This window comes from Mycetomoellerius zeteki, unplaced genomic scaffold (genome assembly GCF_001594055.1).
Source record: "Mycetomoellerius zeteki isolate Tzet28-1 unplaced genomic scaffold, Tzet1.0 scaffold83, whole genome shotgun sequence".
Taxonomy (NCBI): domain Eukaryota; kingdom Metazoa; phylum Arthropoda; class Insecta; order Hymenoptera; family Formicidae; genus Mycetomoellerius; species Mycetomoellerius zeteki.
The window spans coordinates 168,152-188,392 of record NW_017257862.1 but is presented as its reverse complement, the minus strand read 5'-3'; the positions used below and the strand labels follow the sequence as shown (position 1 = coordinate 188,392).

Here is a 20,241-nt window from a genome sequence, read left to right as displayed (position 1 = left end):
GAAAATGTACCAATCAAAGCTCTCCGTTTCCTTCCTTTCCATGAAATAAAGAATTCTGATTGATTGAATTTCTTATGCATTACATGTTATGCGTTATGCAAAAGTCTGTGCTCCCCGCTTAATCCTACAGCCTATTTCTAATGTCTACTTCTTAATCCACTACTGCTACTGCCCATTGTAGATCACGCATTAAAGCAAGGTTGTGGATCTAGCCTAAGGTTACTGTTACGGAATTTGTCTGCGGGGGCCCTTAAGGCCATCACACGTAAAAAAATTTTAGTTATAATCGTAAGGTCGCAAGCAAATCGACCAATCACAATCAAAATTAAGATCTCGCGTTTCAAAACGCTCGACTGTGATTGGCTGATTTGCTAACAGCCTTACGATTACGACTAAAATTTTTGTACGTGTGATGGCCTTTATGGCCCGTCTACAATACACGTAGTAAGCTTAGTTTAAGAAGTAAGAGTAAGAAATTGACCAATCAAGGTCGAATGTGAGAAGAATAATCGACTGTGATTGGTCAAATTTTTACTCTTACTTCTTAAACCAAGCTTACTTCGCATATTGTAGACGACGCCCAGTCTCATCTACTACTGCTACTGCCATTGTAACCATGCATTACAGCCTTACCACTACTGCTCATTGTACTACTACAACCCTTAAACCTTATGCGTCGTCTACAATGGCAGTATCAGTAATGGATGAGGCTGTAAGAGTAAGAAATTGACCAATCACAGTCAATTATTCTTTTTACATTCAACTGTAATTGATCAATTTATTACTCTACAGTCTCATCCACTACTGCTACTGCCATTGTAGACCATGCATTACGTCTGCTTACAACTAAATTTGACATAAAGACGAAATAATCTGAATTTTTGGAAGTTTTAAAAAAGTAACCGAGGGAAAGACTCGAAGTCCTTGAGTGTACCTATCATGGAATAAAGCCGGAATAGATTCCAATCGGAATTATTTCGTTTTCCCTAGAAAACGCAATAGAAATCTAGAGAATAATTGAATAATTCTGATCGGAATCCATTCCGTTTTTGTTCCATGATAGGTGTCCTGATTAGATTTTAGCACGCCACACACGCTCCGATGTACGTGTGCAAGTTGTTTGCGCAATTCAAAATAACTGTGCAGTTGTCTGCCACACATGTTCAAGTAAACTTACACAAGTGACTTGCGCATACTTGACAAGTTTACTTGAATGTGTATGAGCGATCTTAGCTTTATCGCCGTGTCATGATCTATTGCTAATGCCAATGTTTCATGAATCTTGTCATTTACTTTATCAGGGCAAAGAGCATACTGATGCTGTGCTCGTCCTGATAAAGTAAATGGCAAGGTTTATGAAACACTGACATTATCAATGGATCACGATATGGCGATAACACGCAATGCCCTCTGACATCTTTGAGTTAATTAATCTTTTAATTATGATAAAAGTGTCTTTTTTTTCAGATCTTATTATAATAGTGTTCTGAATTTCGATAAGAGTTATTTTAGTAAACTCATATCTTTCTATCTTACAACTCTAATTTTATATTTCAAAAACTTTTGATAATGTTTTTTTTAGCAATTTTTTATTTATTCCTTACAAATATTAGATGTTTTTCTCGAACCTCAGCCTTGCTAAAAAGTTCAGTCAGTTTGCATGCCAGCAGTAGACTTCAGCAGATTCTCTTCAAGAAAATGCTTGTAGAGATAGTATAGAAAAATCTCTGAGAAAATATTTGTGTTAGAAAAACAAATTCTTATTCGTAAATCCATTTTTCTGATGCGTGCGTCCAGTCAATCACTTCTTTCTCGCCAAACCAGAGGTCAATCTCCTTTTTGGCAGATTCAACAGAATCAGAGCCATGAATAATATTGCGTCCAACTTGTATGCAAAAATCGCCACGAATTGTACCTGGTGCAGAATCCTTAGGATTTGTCTCGCCCAACATTACACGACCAGTCTTTACAACATTCAAACCTTCCCAGACCTGAAACAAAAATTTTACAAACATGTACATTAATGTAAACTGAGTTTGTTTAATTAAATATTATTGATATTTGATTTTGAATCGATATTATTGATATGAATTAAAATTTAATACCATACAATATCAATAATATTTATTTTATTTATATTTATTTTATTTATATTTATTTTATTCTATAAGAAAATCACCATTGGCACAACTGGTCCTGAGCTCATATATTTCACCAAACCTGGGAAGAAGGGCTTTGATGCCAGATCTGCATAATGTTTCTTCAAGAGATCTTCAGAAGGCTGTAACACAAAGATATGGTGTACAAATTAGAAAAATATGGATGTCTTTTAATCAAGTATATTAAAGATCCAATCCACTTCAAAAATAATTAAAAACAGTATTTCCTATAAAAATTTCATATTTAAATTTTCTTATTGTATTACTTATTGTATTAATTTTTATTTTAGCATATAATCCACTGCACCACTTCCTAATTCTACTTTAATTCTGTAAAAGGCTTTTTTTTCCGTTCAGTCAATTTGAAGATTTTTATCCCCTTAAAGGCCACTTTTGCTTGTAAGGGGCTACATAAAATAAAAGGAATAGGGAACAGAGAATAAGAAATTCAACCTATCAGAAATCATGTATTGTGGAGTACATAGTTTCTCATAGGTTGAAATTATTATTCTCTGTTCTCTGTTCCTTTTATTCTGTGCAGCCTCTAATAATTTCATTACATATTCATAAATATAATAGTGAATCCGATTGGAAGCACTAAGTGCGCCCTGGTGCATATTAAAGCCGCCGTACACAAAATAATGTAAAGATATGTTTATAAATAAACATTCAAATCGATTAAAATCATGAAATACTCTCAATACATTTTATTATACTATTAAGTAAAATATGTATTTCATAATTCGAAATATTTGCATTTAATTTTTATACTCAAATCAAATCAGTATACAACAGTTTTAATGTGCATCAGTGCGCACTAATGCCTCTAATTGAATTCGCCATAGATTTGAATATCAATCGCTATTATTCCGGTACTAAAATACTTTGAATAGCTGGTACATTGGTACATACAATAGAAATGAGAAATATAACTAGTAATTTTTATTCTAAATCCAATATTGGCCAATATATTTTCCAAAGTTCGACAAGTTTACCGAGATGTGCCAAGTTGGCACATTCGCGAGTTTTTAAAACTGTAAGTTCTCGAACTGTGTGAAGTTAGGACACGAGCATAATGAAATTATATATAAAATACCAACACTTACCCACAACATCTTCATAGCCACTAATTTGAAACCCTTCTGCTCAAATCGTTGAATAATCTTGCCGACAAGACCACGCTGCACACCGTCTGGTTTAACCATGATAAAAGTACGTTCCTTGTTCTCCGTCATAATTAATTTACAGATAACCAGTAGCAAAATCCAGACAGAACATAAGAACATACGATACCAATACGTATCGCAACAGCTGCGTTCGGGAAGCAAATGGGACTGGAATTACTGGAAATGGGAAGACCGGGACCTTCTTCTTCTTCGCTAGTAATTGGACCAGACCAGGCCCCTACCACTGCGTCGATACGGCCAGAATCAAGATAGCCGCTCCATGCGGCGAGTAATGAGAACTAAGTCGTGAGTAACATGGAAACGCTACGTTGGTATCAGGGTGCCGTCACCGCCGTCACATATGCTGGATTCACACTGATAATACCAAGAAAAATTCATCGGAAACCTGTTTTCTGATTGGTTGCAGAGCGTCGTACGACGAAAATCGGATGCAGGGTGAATCCAGCAATACAGTCCGCAATGATCCGCACCGGATGTCCGCAAAAGCATCTAGGGATTGCGTATGTATGGCAGATATTTCTCACGTAATCCGCAACTACGTCAAAAGAGAGTTCTAGCGCAGTCTAGTGCACGTCAGAAAACGGACCATTTGTTGTATTTGCACTAATAACATATATCAAAGATTCATTATGCACTTCTAATTTCAAAATTGTTGTCAAACAAATTAATCACTATTTCTAAATTAAAGGTAGGTTATGGCACGTTTATTTTTGTTTAACGTCGGAGTGCAATTGCGTTGCGTACTTACATGCTCATTGGCTGCGTTCAGCAGAACGTTTGTTTTGCAACTGTTGGAAGTTTCCTTCGCGCTAATTGGATCATACTTTTAGATCTAGAAGAATGGTCCTATCTCAGCAGATAATCAAAAAACGGTTGCAAAACTGTTGAGTCTGCTGAACGCAGCCCTTGTGTCCCATGGAGCCGCAAAATGCGGACGTGTAAGTGTAACATTTTTTATTTAAGAAGTTATACTGTTTACTTTATAAGAAAATTACAGAATATATATTGTGATTATAACAAAAGTTTTAATTAAATCGTCAAATAGATAAAATTAGGAAAAGCATTACTGGTAATAACTAGTACTTTTTACGGAAATTTCATGGGATTACGGCTTCAAAATAAAATAAAAATGAACGGTATAACTTGTTAAATAAAGAAATGTTACATTTACACGTCCGCATTTTGCGGTTCCATGAGACATAAGGAGGTAAAAAACACAGCATCAGACTATGCATTGAAGATTGAGATTGATGAGTGAAAGATTGGTTGCGTTCAGCAGACTCAACAGTTTTGCAACCGTTTTATGATTCTGCGCTGAGATAGGACTATTCCTTTAAATCTAAAAGTATAATCCAATCAGCGCGACGAATCATAAAACGGTTGCAAAACTATTGAGTGCTGAACGCAGCCATTGCCTGCGTTCAGCAGAACGGTTGTTTTGCAACTGTTGGAAGTTTCCTTCGCGCTAATTGGATCACACTTTTAGATCTAGAAGAACGGTCCTATCTCAACAGACAATCATAAAACGGTTGCAAAACTGTTGAGTCTGCTGAACGCAGCCATTGAAATTTGACCAATCAAAACAATAGAAGCTAAAATCCCTTTGTCCTCATTGGTTAAATTTCAATCTTCCAGCCTAACGTTACGGACGCAATACCTAGTAACTTTTGCAGACATCCGGTGCGGATTACGAATTACGGGCTGTATGTATGAATGACGGCACCCTTATGCCTAATTCACACTGGACGCAGCAAGCGTCGAGCAGCGAAATAAGAAGCCGCTAATGCGGCTCTATGATTGGTTCATGACACCTCAAGGCTGAACTTAAGACGATCTTGAATATAAGAACTGACTATGAATACCGGCCCTAGTATCGATGGTCGTTTTATCTTCATGGAAAAATACGTCGAATGAGCTTAATGTTATTAAAATTTGTAGTGAGGAAGCTCAACTGAAGAATTACCCGATTATCCAACAAAAAAGAAGCTAAAGAAAGATATTCTCGGCCCTTGAGTGTTTATTGACATTCAGAAAATAATAATAAATTATTACACAAATTATTCTATACGTGTATTTGCTTATTATATATTCTGCAATGTTATTCGTTGCAATTAATTCTAAATTTAAAATATTTCAACATTCATTGTGATTTTAAATTTAGAACAAAAACATCTGTCTTGTAAATTGCAATAAATGTATAACATGATAGAAGAACCTACAAAATGTGAAGATACTGAATTTAGTAATGTGACTCCAGTGTGTTCTCAAGTGAATCAAATATATTTGGATACAAAATGTTTGATAGATAATAAGAATACACAAGTTCGTGTTGTTCGCAGTGCTAAAAAGTCCAAAGTTGACAATGATGTTAACAACACTGAGAAAAAAGGTTTGTTTACAGATAATTGTTTAGAATACTTCCCCTTCTGAAATCCTAATAAAAATGTTCTCATTCCATGCGTATTCACTTAAAACGAAAGAATCTGGCAGAAAAACGCCAGATTCTTCAGTTTTGAATAAATACTCGAATGAGTATATTCTTGTTAAGATTTTAGGGGGGAAAAAGGATATTCTAAATAATTACGATCAATTATATAATTTATATAACAAATATTTTAACTGTTACAATATTAAAATTAAACGATAAGTTTTTTTATTTAAACAGATGCAAAAGAGGAAGAGACAGCAGAGGTTAAAGTGAAATCTCTCAAACGTTCCTGTGAATTATGGTCCATGGAGGATAAAAATACTTTTTTTAAAGCACTTAACGAATATGGCAAAGATTTTGATGCTTTACAAAGCTACTTTTTAAATCAAGGCAAAAAACGGGGTCTCTCAGACATCATGATAAAAAATAAAGAGCAAATTCGACATTTTTATTACAGAACATGGTTAAAAATATCAAAGCATCTTAAATTCTCAGAAGGTTAATATGTTTATATTAACATAATAGGAATATGCTTGAATATTTATATTAATATATTAATATAATGTGTACAAACATTTAAACATATTGATGAAAATACATTACACACAGGTCTGTTTTTTTATTCCTGCATTATACCGTACTAGAATTCTCTTTCTCCCTTTTGCCCGATATTAAATGTATACCTATTTCACTTTAAATTCCAAAAGTATACACTAGTTCAGCCACAAAAACAGATCCTATGATTTTGTCAAGTATATAATATGTTCCTTTATATATAGATGTCAAAAAAACGTCTCAGGAATTATATGGATTAATAAATTATGGTGAACTTAGAAGAAAATTACCTCGTATCCATGAAAAAGTTCATTTAAGATTGAATGAATTAGTATATTGGGGATCTACACAAGTCAGGCTTAGAGGAAAAACAATGAGAGTTAAAACACCAATATGTAGAGCACTTAGGAAGTTAAACCAGTTAGAAGGTATCTGAAATTTTTTATATATAATATTTAATGTATAATATTAAAAAAATAGATTATGCTACATCACACATTGTTGTGTTGTAACATAAAATACTTAAAGACACAAAGTTTTTACTTTTTTCCAGTATACATTTTTGTGAATTAAAATGGTTCTACATATAATACGTTTACACCTTAGTGACCATCCGTTCCAAATTAGGAGGGACAGTTTCAAATTTGAACTCTGCGTCCCACTTTACAACGCTTCTCAAATTTTGCTCTAAATTAGGACATGATTATAAATTCCCTGGTGAACAGATTTCGTTGAAATTATTTCACGTTTTGGAACATTTCAGCGAAATTGCTGAAAATTTGCTGAAATTTCACTGAAAGCGAATTTTCCAGCTAATATACTGAAAAATCTCTGAAATTTTTGCTGAAATTTTGCTAAAAATGAATTTTTCAGCTAAAAATCGCTGAAATTAAACTGAAATTTTTCTGAAATGCTGAAATTTTGTCGAAAAATGTTCCAAATGTGGAATAATTTCAGTGAAACTTTTGTCCCTCTTTTAAGTTAATTTATAAAATAATAAAGATAAAATAATATGTGAAATATACATGTAATTTTCGACTATTATGTGAAGAATTTTATGAGTTTTTATTTAAAAACCTAGATGTTATTCATAAAATACATTTAGTAGAAAAGTACAATTTTAAAAATTAAAATATGTTTTCATAACTTGATGTAATTTTTGTTGTGATTTCATGTGATGTTATACATTAAGTGTTATTAATTATTTACAAATACAATAATATAATATTGTTTATGTTTCGTTAGCAATTATTTAAAAAATGTATTTATTAAAATTTAGTTACAATTAATATTGAATTTTTTAAATGTTCTTTTTTGTCTTTTTAAAAAAAGTTGATCATCTTAGTTTACATGGCTTCTAAACTTGATTTACAATTAGTAATACTGATGTTACAACTGCTACTTAAGTGAGTTATATATAGGTTCAGATTTATAGGTTCTTGTTTCCACCAAACTGAAACAATGAAAGAATGTGAATAAGTCAACAAGCAAAGTAAATTTTTAGTTTTTCCATTTATGCGATCCAATTTACGCCAAAATTATAACATTGCAGCTGTTTACACATTCTTTTTACATTGATGTAATAATGCTAAGCCTCTTTACCAAACGATTTTAAGTTATTATATCGATAACAACTTTGTACATAGTTGTAACATCGGATGTTATAACGTCAGTGTAAATCGGGCCATGTAAATGTAGTCATATTTACGTAATAATATATATATATATATCTTAGTTTTATTATTTATGATAAAAAAATTGATTAACACTGAATTTTAAAATATTTGTTTTATTTTAGATTGGCAGGAAGAAATTAAATTACCATCTAGAATAGTGATAGAACTACGACCGCGTAACAACATGGCTTGGTGGCAAGTACAAGCAGCATCCATGAATCCAAGAGTTCGTACACTTCTGCCCATACAGAGACGTCTCTCAAGTTTATTAATATTTTTGCAACAACGATGGCGACTCGCAAAATATACTACGGTATCCTTATATCTATTGCAACAATTTGGCTTTCTTATGTCGTGTAATTATATTTTCTTCTCATTCGTCATTGTGTGTATTTTCAACTATGCACAATGAAATTCATTTGAATATTCATAATCCTTATAAATATTTATAGTGTTCCACTGTAGAAAATCTTATTGCTAGCGATATAAAAGATACTTGTTTATTACGAGTTGCCCCACCAGAAGGATGTAAAATTGCTTTACCAATGGTTAATCTTGGAGAATATCTTACTAGCAATAGCGTCAGTTTGAATTCATATGAAAAACGTCTCGGTCTGAAAAGCTCACGAGAAGATTTGTTAGGCTCTGTCCAATATTTAAAAGGAGTAGGGAAAAAAGGCATTAAACGATATAAATCGGATAAAAAGATTTTAAACCGCACTGATGAAAATTGTACACTGCCAGATATCAGTAGTGATATGGATCTCTTGGAAACTGGAAGCAATATATCCGAAAAACCAGCGATTATAAATAATACAGAAAAACCGCCATCAGAACATCATTCAGAACCAAATAGGTTTCCTGGTAGAGAAACTATCGAGAGAATTCGAAAGGGTTGGAACGTCGAAGAAGCAAACACAATTACTGTGGGCGATCTTTTTTTAATGGTGCGCAATACCATTTATTACTATTTATTACATTGATTATTATTTGTCACATTTAATCTTCTCAGTCATCAAGTAATCGCAATTTGCTTTTACTGCATTATTCGAAGTATGTCTTCTAATATTCTAAGTTCAATTTACAGTTTGGTCGCGAATCAAAGATTGTACTTGAATATTGGTGGGATTGGCTACCTAATGGACAATGTACAACTAATTCAGCATCATCGAGTATTATGCATGATAACAGTCTATGTTTGGTTTTACAAAAGTTATTGTCACTGGCGAAACATAATTATGGTACTAACAAAGTAAGATGTAACAGATATCTTGCTCATTTCGTTATAGAGAATCCAATTGCATTTCAAGACGAGTCAAATTTTTCTAATGCTACAAAATATTTCTATTAGGTATACGATAATACGTCAGGAAGTAACGAAACAGTAATTTCGTCTCGAGTCTTATCTATTAAAGAATCTACATTCAGAAGACCTCTCATTCCACAAACATATCATAAGATTGGTACAGCTGACGCATTTAAGACACAACTTGATGTAAGTATTATTAAATTCAATATAATATATAGTGTGTTTTATTTTAACTTGACATTGAAATATCTCGAAAAATATAAAAATAGACAAAAATGTTTAAGACATAAAAGTTATATAATCTAACTAACCCAAAATAATCACAGCTGCTTATAAAAAAGTTATTCAGTCGGACCACTTTTAACACCATGACAAGAACTTATTCGTTGACTTTAACCTTTGTCCCGAGTCTGTAATTTTAAAGGTCGGAGCACTTTTAAATAATGCATAAAGCATAAGAAAATCTACCCCTATCAGAGTTTTCGTCTTTTTCACGGAAAGAAAGGAAATGAAGGACCTTAATTGGTTCATTTATTTATGCATTATGCATTATGCATTATGCAAAGACACTCCAATCTTTAGTTACAAAATTCTGTGGTCTTACCCTTGGCCGGTATTCACAGTCCATTCTTAATCTCAAGACTATCTCAAGCAATGTCTTAAGATGCTAATACGGTTCTCTGGCCGATATTCATAATCAGATCTTCTATTCAAGACCGTCTTAAATACAGTCTTAAGAAGTCACGAATCAATCAGAGGCCGGTATTCATAGTCGGTTCTTATTTTAAAACTATCTTAAGTAATGTCTTAATACGCTAACGCGGCTCTCTGATTGGTTCATGACACCTCAAGGCTGAACTTAAGACGATCTTGAAATAAGAACAGACTGAATACCGGCCATAAGTCGGATCTTATATCTAATACCGCCCTAGGACACTTCATACATGGTGTAAAAATACAAGGGAACAATAATGTTGCCACTGGACCCAAATTTGATTGACTGTTCTAGTATGCTACTGCTATAAAGCCTTGTGTCCACGATGCTAGAAATTGGTCCGAGATCTCGGAGAGAGAAAGAATTAACCAATCACATTTAAACAATTTAGTCACATGATCAATGCGATTGGTCAATTCTTTCTTCATCCGAGATCTCGGACGGATTTCTAGCATCGTGGACACTGGGCTTTATACACAAGAAAGTGCATTTGGACCCAAATTTGATTGATTGTTTTCAGTATGCTATCGCCATTATGTGCAACGTTTCACCTTGTCTTATTACACCATGACCTCATATATAAGATATTTTCTGTATATACGTATAAATATTACAGAAATTTAAAACACGGTTTTGTAAGCGAGGTAGAACAGTGAGGCAGAAAAGTCTCGTTATACAAAGGGTATTGCCTGTTGTATCTGCGCCAAATATGTCATCAGAAAATTTGACAACTGACGCTAGTGTATGTCAAATGCAAACTAATAAAATAACAGTAAATGCAAACGATGCTCAGGACAAAACTTTCTTAGACGCTTTAGAGACAAGTGGAGATACAAAGAATTCTAATTCAATTATTACTAGTGCTACCCAAATTCTTAAAGAAGGTGAACATCAATGGTTAAATAGCGAGGTAATTAATAAATATATTTATAATCAGTATAAATGTGCACAATATAGTTTTGTGTGAAAAATTAATCGATAAAACAATCGAATTATAGGTTGCAGATTTTTCATTAAGTAGTTTCTTAGGACAGCTTGAATCACCTATGAAAGGTTCACAAAGAAGTCAAGCAAGTGAACAAATTATGGAAGACACTCGTCCTTCTTCTGATGTAAATATAAATATATAATTTACATGAAATATTATTTTATCTTATACTTTATATTATGGCCTGCTTTATAATGATATTTCAGGTTGTGTCACATATGCAATGCCTCATGGGAGAAAACAGTGTGGATTACATGGCAAAATTTGCAAATCTCGCATCTCAAATGGCTTGCGATGAAAACAAAAAATAGGTAAATCATATATATATATATAAAAGTATAAATCTTTTAATAAAATTAAATAATTCATATATTTTCATATTTGTAACACATGGGAGATTGGCTTGCTGTTCTAACATAACTCGATGAGTATGCGCATTTATCTGTATTTATTACATTTTTGCAGAGATGCATTTAATACAGAATAAACAGAGACATACGTGGTATACTTCCGGAAAGGGGATTCTACAACTTTAAATAAATTGAAATAGCATAAATTTTTTTCAAGCAGTCTCGTTTTAAAAAAAAAAGACAAAGTTAATTGCAGGATTAGGAAAGTTATTTCATAAAAGTAACTGGTTATCGTTACCGACTCTAAAAAGTAATATGTTACAGTTACAGTTATTCAAAAAGTAACTTTTCACTTACTTACCAGTTATTTTTTCATTATTATAACAAAACAACATGGGTAACATCGATATCATTAAGGTCATCAAAGAAAAAGATTGAATGCCTTTTAGGTCTACCTGGATCTTAAGTGCTAAGAGCCAATCATTAAAAAGCATTAAAAAGCTTAGACCGTTATGGCCAGGATTTTCTATTTCCTATTTGACGAGTTTCAAAATATACGGTCCAATTAGATTCTTATTGCTTAAGTGCTTATATAATTCTGTATGAATTGATAGACACTGTTAAAAAAAGATGTCATTAAATTAAAAAAAGATGTTATTAAATTAAAAAGAGTTAAAATTAAAAATTCACATTTTAATTTCTTTTTTGATAAAGTTTCCTACAATAATTTGTTTCTGAGTTATACTGAGTTTACAAGAAAAAGTTGTCCATTTTGTAACACTTTCTTTAAAACGCTATAACTTTGACTCAAAAAAATCATAGAAAAATGTTCCAAATATGGATTTGGATATCTGGAAATTAATGATCTTAAAGAGACTCATACACTTTTGCGCCTGATAGCCAATTCCCCTGAGCCACATAATATAGTTTGAATAAGATATTTTTTTTCCTATTTTTCAATGTCTGTCTCCAACGTCCGCCATTTTGTAATTCATTTTTAATCTACATGATTATCAAGGAGAATGTTCAAGCTTTAATTTGAGATATGCTTTATCTCAATACGATGATTTTTTGCTGAGTTACCGCTATTCAAAGATATTAAAAATATTTGCTAAAATTTAGTGGCCCACTTTTTTGCGTGTGAATGTGTAACATATTTGTTTTTAATAGTCTCGCGAGATCAAACTATCACTAACCAGCGATCACAATATGTTCAGATTTCTATATTTTAGTATAAACAAAACGCATATAATATTGATTCAAAATATAGTAAGTCGAAAATATAGGAAGGGACTAATTGAAGTTTATATACGTTAAAACCAAGCATATTGCTGCAACATGTTTTTTCTCGATTCTTAAATCGAATGAAACTTATATGTGTATTCGTTATATCTATAATCTATAAAGTAATTCTCTTTCATATTCTTCAATTACAAAAAATCCAACAATTGGACATCGTATTGTAAAATGATTGAATTCACACCGTGAACGCTCGATCAATTTTAACGCAGCGTGCTCCTAGCAACGCGCTATTTACCCGTTTCTAGAGAAATAACGAGCAGGCAGTTGAATGTTAGACGTGGAGTCATAAAGACGTGTCTCGCTTGAGATTGTAGTTCTGACGAGTTAATTGGAATAAACCTGACTTTTATCCTTTCAATCAATTGCTCACGTTAAATTCATCTAAAAGACAAACTTCAAGCTTTGCCCTCAACGTCGAAATGATAGACATCGTGTTCTAAAAACATTTATTTATTTCATCTTGCGAATCATCTACAAGACTCAGTTTTACAGTATGGACGTCCAAACCAAATCCAATAGACTTTTGTATGTACAAGATACCGTCCAAAGACGTCCAATAGATATCGTAGTACGTCCAATTCCAAATGGCACAGAAACTTCTGAAACTATTCTTCTTTTCCGTTCTATAAGGTTTTAGGAACAAAGAGAAGGGTACCGAACAGTCGTTATTAGCAAGATCCGATAACTGAGAACTACAAAAAACTTTACGTACTTTCATCTTAGAGTCCAATTATGGGGACTCACTTCATTTATAGATAGACATAGCAAAATTTAATTACCTCTAATTAAAAAACCACATCGAATGAAATAATAGAAATAATAAGTTGCAGCATTATAAGATTTTTCAATAAGAAATTTTTAATAAAATGATAATAAAATGCCTTCAACATTCGTTCGACAGATGCACATTCCGAAGTACGGTTCTATTTATTATTAATAAAGAATTTTCTTATTCTGATATAATCGTCACATATTATTATTAAAATTCATATTAAAATTAAAATTAATATTAAAATGTCAAATTAATTTCACATATTAATATTAAAACTATTGAATTTAAAAAAAAAAGGGTACAATTTTTCTTTTAAGAATTTGACTTTGTTTGATAGTTAAAATAAAAAAATCGTAATTGCTGTTTTTATCAATAGTTTAAAAAACTTTTAGCAAAATATATTTCTAATAAATATTTTAAATAATTTTTATCAATTTTTTTTCTCTCCATTAAACTTAAATTTAACTTATATTTTAAATGTAAACTTGCGATAATTAACTTTTTTTTATAATGTAAAGAATCTAAAATTAAAATGCAGTACATTAAGTAATTTTATGTTTTTAATATCATTCCACGTCAAACCGGGTACCTTTAAAACATTGTCATTTTTATTTTATTTTTTAATTTGCTGACATACCATATTCTGCATGAATTTTGAATTTCGTGACCAATGAAACTGGTTTTTTTTTTCGTTTATATTATAAAAATACTGCTTAAATGTAAAACTACAAATTATTTTTGCATAAAAATAATACTTCCACATATACTTTTTTTTTATCATTAATATATATTTTAATTGAATAATCAGCGTGCGCACCACAAGCATATGAGAGAGGTATAACACAGGCCAGAGGCCTAACGTAAGAAGAATGTATTTTTATTTTAAAAAATCTAGAAAAAAGTTTTCCAATCATAATTAAGTTTCCAGTCATAAACGTAATTTTAATGTAGAGTGTATGGATTTTTTTTAGTGTGATAATAGTATCCGATCGAGACGTGGTCAATCGAGATCCTCCCAGTTTTCTCTATCAAATTTTATCCTCTTTCTTTTTGTGGATGAATAATAACTTCGCTTCTGACTTGATCTACTTACTCGTTACTAAAAATTTTTACTTCTTATTTGATCGTTTCTGCTCCAAATTATTTCATAAACAAGCAAGTCTATTTCGATATAGCAATACATAAAAGTTAACTTGTTTTTTTATAATGATTTTTCGTACTATTAAATTACACTTGTCTTTTAATTATTATTTTTGTGAAGCATAATTAGGCAAGGAGAGATATATTCTAGACAGAAAGTTTTTTTAAAAGACTATACATATATACTCCATGCATATTTCTTTCATATCGTTGATATATTTTTTACGCAGATCTACGAAATTATTGGGGGCCCGTTTCTCACATATTTATATGTCGCTTATGTTGTACTTCAAAATTTGTATCATATTCTTTAACGAATCGATAATAACGAGATGTTCTGCCGTAAAAATGTCCATATTCTTAGAAGCAGAGCCTACAATCTTTTCTCTAGCAAATTGCGAAATATACATCAAAATGATTCATAGTGCTTACGTTTGTACAACTACTGACACACGTCTATCTAGGGTTTATGATAATTGCAGGTATAATTATCCATAAACGTAAGCAACGTGTTCTCTCACGGATGCCTTTCCTTCGAATCGATCGATTATTTAGTTGGATATTTTCAATTAATCGTACGTAATCATTTCTACTAAATAATGTTTTCCCCTTGCTAATAATCTCGCTTCATTACAATGCAATATGTAATACGTTTGGAAACATTATTTATGGTAATTCAAAGAACGTAAAAGAAATATAAAGAATTGTATTTAATTAAATAAATATAATAATAATAAATAATTATGTATATAATAAAGGAAATGTAAGGAATTATTTAATTAAATAATAATTAAAGTGATAACAAATTAAAAGAATATAATAAATAATAGTTAATTTAGTAATGTCATAAAATTATTCAATTACTTAATGTCGTAATTGTATATTTAATATTATGATGTACTGCAGGGAGCAGATGTGAAAATGTTAACATCATTACAATTTTATTGTGCATGTGTGCATTTTCCTAAAAAAGCTGATTGTTATAAATTATTTGTAAAAAAAAATCGATGATGTCGAGATACAAATATATATCTATTTGTATCTCCACATCACTGATTTATATATATAACACACACACACACACACACACACACACACACACACACACACACACATCACACACACACACACACACACACACACACACACACACACACACACACACACACACACACAGGGTGTTCCGAAATTCCCGCATTCAGAGTACAGGACGTGATATTTTATGCTAAAAGAAACAACTTTTTTCCTTTTGCAAAATTGTGTCTGACAAGTAGTTTTTGCGGGAAAGCAGATTGAAGTTATACGAGTAAACGCAAAAATTATTTATTGAATGTAATTTTACTATAGGAGAAAGTTGTTTGTTTTAGCATAAAGTATCATGTCCTGTACTCCGAATGCGGGAATTTCGGGACATCCTGTATATATAAATTTATTTATGCGCGCGCGCGTGTGTATATGTATAATGTCGTAAAGAAGATCGCGACTATATCGACGTGTATATATCTACTCTGTGCATCACTACGCGTACATACTATAAATAAAGTCGGACATAGGCGCCCACCACAAAATACTCGAAAGCGTATTATTTCCAAATTTGAAATTATTATCTCAATTATTTGTATTCCACTTAAGTACCTACACGGAGAGAATTTTCTTTTAAAATTTACCCTGAAAATATAGTACAATACGATATTTTAAAGATTTTTACCATGCACTTCAGTAAAATCAGTCAAACTTATTTTATACTTTATTGTAGTTTTATTAATGAATGAGAGAGATTTACATTAAAATTTTTCGAAATACAATGTTATCCCACGACTATCATATTTTCAGGGTAAACTCTAAGAAAAAATTCTCTCCGTGCAGGAATAATTACACGAGATAATTTTTACATTCAAGTAGATTCAAAAAGAGAAAGTTTATAGTTAGATTTTTTTACTGATCGAAAATTCATATCTATTTTTTTTTTCGTCTTACACTTTAAGAAGATATTAAGTAAATCTGTATATATACGATTTTAAATATTAATAAATTATAGAACAATCAATAGTACCTATATAATATTTTATTAATGACAGTAATAATTATTATATTAATTTTTAATAATTTTTACTAATTTGACTATAAATCATTATTAAGATTCTTTAAATGATTATTTTTTATTAGTTTGACTGTAGATTGACTTGATATTGTTTAAGGTATTTTATTTCAATTTCGTTACTTAGTTTGACGAAAACTTATTCTCACCTAATAACGACGAATTGTTTTCTTTTATTATGTGAATGTATACGTGTAAAAGATTTATGAAAATACGCGTCGACTTATGGAAATACGTCTCAACAACTCATTATTATGAGGAAATACATAGAAAAGTGTCTCAATATTACTTATGTGAAAAATATTTTCTGATTATATAATATATAATTTGAAATCAATCAAACGTATTATTTATACTCCGATTTTTATGCAACTGATGAAGACTGTGAGTACAAAACGTCTTGCGATCATTGTTCTCGTATACACACACACATTCTGTAATTTAATTATATATATAAATATATCATCTTAATTCGTTTTTATTAAGAATCTCGTATTTGCTCGTTTATTGATCATTTTTCCTTATTGTATAAACCATTTTGATAATATCGAGTGTATATATATCCTCTTTGTTTTTTAATGATAGTAACTTTTAATTTCGCTGTAAAAAAACATCCTAGGTAATACAAAAAAAATTAGAAGCGACTATTCCTGAGTTAAATCAGTTATCAATCTAGATTCTTGAATACTCGCTTTTCTTGGAGCGTTCTTCGACTCTTTACAGTCGAAATTTTATTTCCCGCAAGTGGTGAAAATTAAATATTTTATTTTCAAATCGATCTAATTGATAGATTTGATATAAATCATAGAATTTTTATTATTTAGAAAATTTTTTCTGAAGATTCTGAACATATAATTTGCCGATTAATTAATTTTAATCAGCAAATTTTAAAAAATTTAATCGACATTAGAAGATTCGATTAAATTTGAATACTTGGAGAATTACAAAGGTTTACAGCAAAGCGTTATGTCAAAATACAGATCGATAGACAAAAAACTGTAAGGAAAAGGATAGTTGCGAAGTTTTATGTTATTTTTCTTCAACGTTAAATCAACGTTGAAATTATCTATTTTTTTCTTTTTTTATATGGTACCCTGAATTTTTTAATCAATACTTTTTTAAGTAAGTCCTTTCTGAATTTTAATTATGACTTGAAAGAAATCAGTTTTTTCCGTAATTTTAATTGCTCGTGACTTTTTTAAATTATAGTTTTTTAAAATTATTTATCAAATTTAGATTCTCAATTAGCATGCTTTAGCAGTTAATGCTTCATATTTTGATACTACAATTTCGGCTTTTTTGTTATATAACTTTACTGCTCTGTAATTTTTTCTTTATATATGATTGCTAATATTGCTATACATCTATAAAGTCATAATATTTTTTTAATTATTATACATGTGTTAGATTATATAGCTGAATTATATTTATAATTTTTAAAAATCGACTAATCAAATCCATTTATTTCTGAAAAAATTTAAGCTATAAAAATTAAATTAGTGTCTTTTTTAAGAAGATATATCATAAATAAAAATTAAAAATGTAATTTGGATACTATTTGGCATCACTTTGCAATAATTTATTCTCTTTTTGTGCGTTTTAAATCGGTGCTATAAGTATAAGATTTGACATGAACATATAAAATATAAAAATACGGAAAATTGTAAAAGGCAATTATGAAATCTTTTAGTGATCTTTAAGGGGATGTTAGCGCGACGAGACCTATTTCGAATTACACCTAAAATTGTAAAACTGGCTTTATAGATTACAATTTTTACAGAATTATAAAATACGCACAAATAGAAAGTCCGAATGAGTCGATTTCACAAGAAAATCGAACAAAAATTAAATAATCCATTTTTGGTTTGTATAGCTGAGGTTACGTTCAGCCGTCGCGTTACCATCTCCTGAATGGGATTTTTTGAAAAGCATATTTTTTTTTTCCAGTATAAAAAAACGTTCTACAACAAACAACCATTACTTACAGAGAAATCAAAAAGTTGAAAATTCTATTGTAGAATTAATCAGAAAAAATGATCCGTTTTGAAAATATCGACGCCAATGAGGCATAAGTAATTATTGCGTCAGCTATCGCGGTACGACGTACAGCGGTGGTGATTGGCCGCGGTTGCGATGCGGGAAATCCCCGTTGAAACCTGTTCAACCGCGACTATCCCACTGCAGTTTCATATTTGTTTCTTCGTCATTCCCTGTCGAGTAGAGATTTAGAGACCTCGTGCTCACTGTGCTCAGTCCAGTTCAGTCGTTGATGAGAGACGTGCAGTGGAGCATTATCGCCGTCGCAGTTGCCGTTGCGCTTGTCTGATTTGAAATAATTGTGTCCTATTCCATATTTTTAATCGAATATCTCAGAATGATGAGTTTACTCACGCAATATCGGCACGTACTTCGTAAATTACCGCGCGCTTAATTCCCGTATGTGTAATTATTGTCGCTACGCAAGTATAATATATACTACTTTTAACACGAGCGCGCCTGACCCACTGATAGTTTTCGCTGATATTGTATGAATAAAGTATAAAATTAAAGTGATAGTGCCAGTGCTGTCATCGCGTGAAAATGGATTCGTTTAATAGCTACGGCAGGAATGACTTGTCGGAAGTGAGTGAAGTTTAATAAGAATGCATAATATATATAATATATTTGTATTATTTTTTTAAGCACCATAAACCGTTTGCGTGATGGCCGTTTTATTTCTCTTACGTTTTTTTTTATCGTCCATTTCCCTTTTATTCATAACATTTTTCTTGACATTATCTTCTCCGATATTTGTCTCACACAGATTTAAGTTTAAACACGTTTAGTTGTAAACTTATTACTTCGCTTAAGAAACTAGATAAAAAAAGATGTATATGTACACTAGTTCTATGTAACTCAAATTAAGAGAATCACAATTTTAGCAGATCAAGCAACTTTGCTCATTAAGTATATACGTTAATTTTTACACTTTTCTGTAACTAAAGATATCACATACTATTTCCGTGACATCGTTAGCTAAAATTTTGAAAACTCAAAAATTATAGAAAAGAGATTTTTAGGATTATTGTAACGTAAGGTCAAAGAGGACTATAAATATCTGGATAATATATAATCAAATTATGCGATTTAAAAAGTCGCCATTTAATTTACCCAGATGAATCGAATCTTAACATCGAATTTTAAGCCAAAAATTTCAACTTTCCAAATTATGATAAATTGAGAACAAGAGAATTAAATAAAAGCGAAACGCAATATAATAATAGCTAAAATTTATGGTAATTATACGTAATTTTTTATTATACGGTATATTTTATTATACGGTATATAAGAGTGTAGACTGTTATTTTTTAGAATAATAATAGTTATAAAATTTCCTAAAATAAAATAATTTTATTAAAATAAAAAAATGTTAATGTTATTAAAAAGAATTAAAATTATTAAAGTTAAAGTTAAATTTAATAAATTAAATTCCATAAGTTAAATTTCATATATAATTATTAGACTGACAAGAAAAAAAAATTTATTTTTAATCGGCCTCAGCTCAAAAGCTTCTATTTCATGC

At 30.8% G+C, this 20,241-nt stretch overlaps 3 protein-coding genes across 4 annotated transcripts in view; 2 read left to right on the top strand and 1 right to left on the bottom strand.

The window, feature by feature from the left end:
- Positions 1-1,564: 1,564 nt before the first annotated feature.
- awd (nucleoside diphosphate kinase) lies at positions 1,565-3,538 on the bottom strand. The gene is made up of 3 exons (XM_018459492.1): positions 3,266-3,538; positions 2,180-2,281; positions 1,565-1,991 (listed from the first exon to the last, which is right to left on the bottom strand). Exons 1-3 carry the CDS (start codon positions 3,443-3,445, stop codon positions 1,761-1,763), a joined length of 513 nt encoding a protein of 170 aa, XP_018314994.1. The 5' UTR covers positions 3,446-3,538; the 3' UTR covers positions 1,565-1,760.
- Positions 3,539-5,497: 1,959 nt separating this feature from the next.
- The window catches only part of crm (cramped chromatin regulator), an 18,777-nt gene continuing 4,033 nt past the window's right edge, over positions 5,498-20,241 (top strand). The window contains exons 1-11 of one of the 2 annotated variants that reach the window (XM_018459534.1): positions 5,498-5,735; positions 6,012-6,272; positions 6,554-6,757; positions 8,128-8,318; positions 8,458-8,952; positions 9,093-9,257; positions 9,357-9,500; positions 10,646-10,939; positions 11,028-11,141; positions 11,224-11,328; positions 11,483-11,674. In XM_018459534.1, the coding sequence (XP_018315036.1) occupies positions 5,540-5,735; positions 6,012-6,272; positions 6,554-6,757; positions 8,128-8,318; positions 8,458-8,952; positions 9,093-9,257; positions 9,357-9,500; positions 10,646-10,939; positions 11,028-11,141; positions 11,224-11,328 (2,169 nt within the window). In that variant the 5' untranslated portion in view covers positions 5,498-5,539 and the 3' untranslated portion in view covers positions 11,483-11,674. Of the gene's footprint in view, positions 5,736-6,011; positions 6,273-6,553; positions 6,758-8,127; positions 8,319-8,457; positions 8,953-9,092; positions 9,258-9,356; positions 9,501-10,645; positions 10,940-11,027; positions 11,142-11,223; positions 11,329-11,482; positions 11,675-20,241 lie in introns of those variants that run through there. The other variant, XM_018459535.1, reaches the window with a different exon arrangement.
- LOC108730056 (DNA-binding protein D-ETS-3) overlaps positions 18,896-20,241 on the top strand; it is a 14,880-nt gene continuing 13,534 nt past the window's right edge. The window contains exon 1 of the mRNA XM_018459536.1: positions 18,896-19,301. Within this exon, the coding sequence (XP_018315038.1) occupies positions 19,260-19,301 (42 nt within the window). The 5' untranslated portion in view covers positions 18,896-19,259. The remainder of the gene's footprint in view (positions 19,302-20,241) is intronic.

Bases quoted from the DNA above. Each gene is read 5' to 3' on its own strand.
- awd (XM_018459492.1), bottom strand. From the start codon at position 3,445: ATGTTCTTATGTTCTGTCTGGATTTTGCTACTGGTTATCTGTAAATTA. The intron at 2,282-3,265 runs GTAAGTGTTGGT...TTTGTGTTACAG, and splicing joins TGGCTATGAAGATGTTGTGG to CCTTCTGAAGATCTCTTGAA. The intron at 1,992-2,179 runs GTGATTTTCTTA...TTTTTGTTTCAG, and splicing joins CAGGACCAGTTGTGCCAATG to GTCTGGGAAGGTTTGAATGT.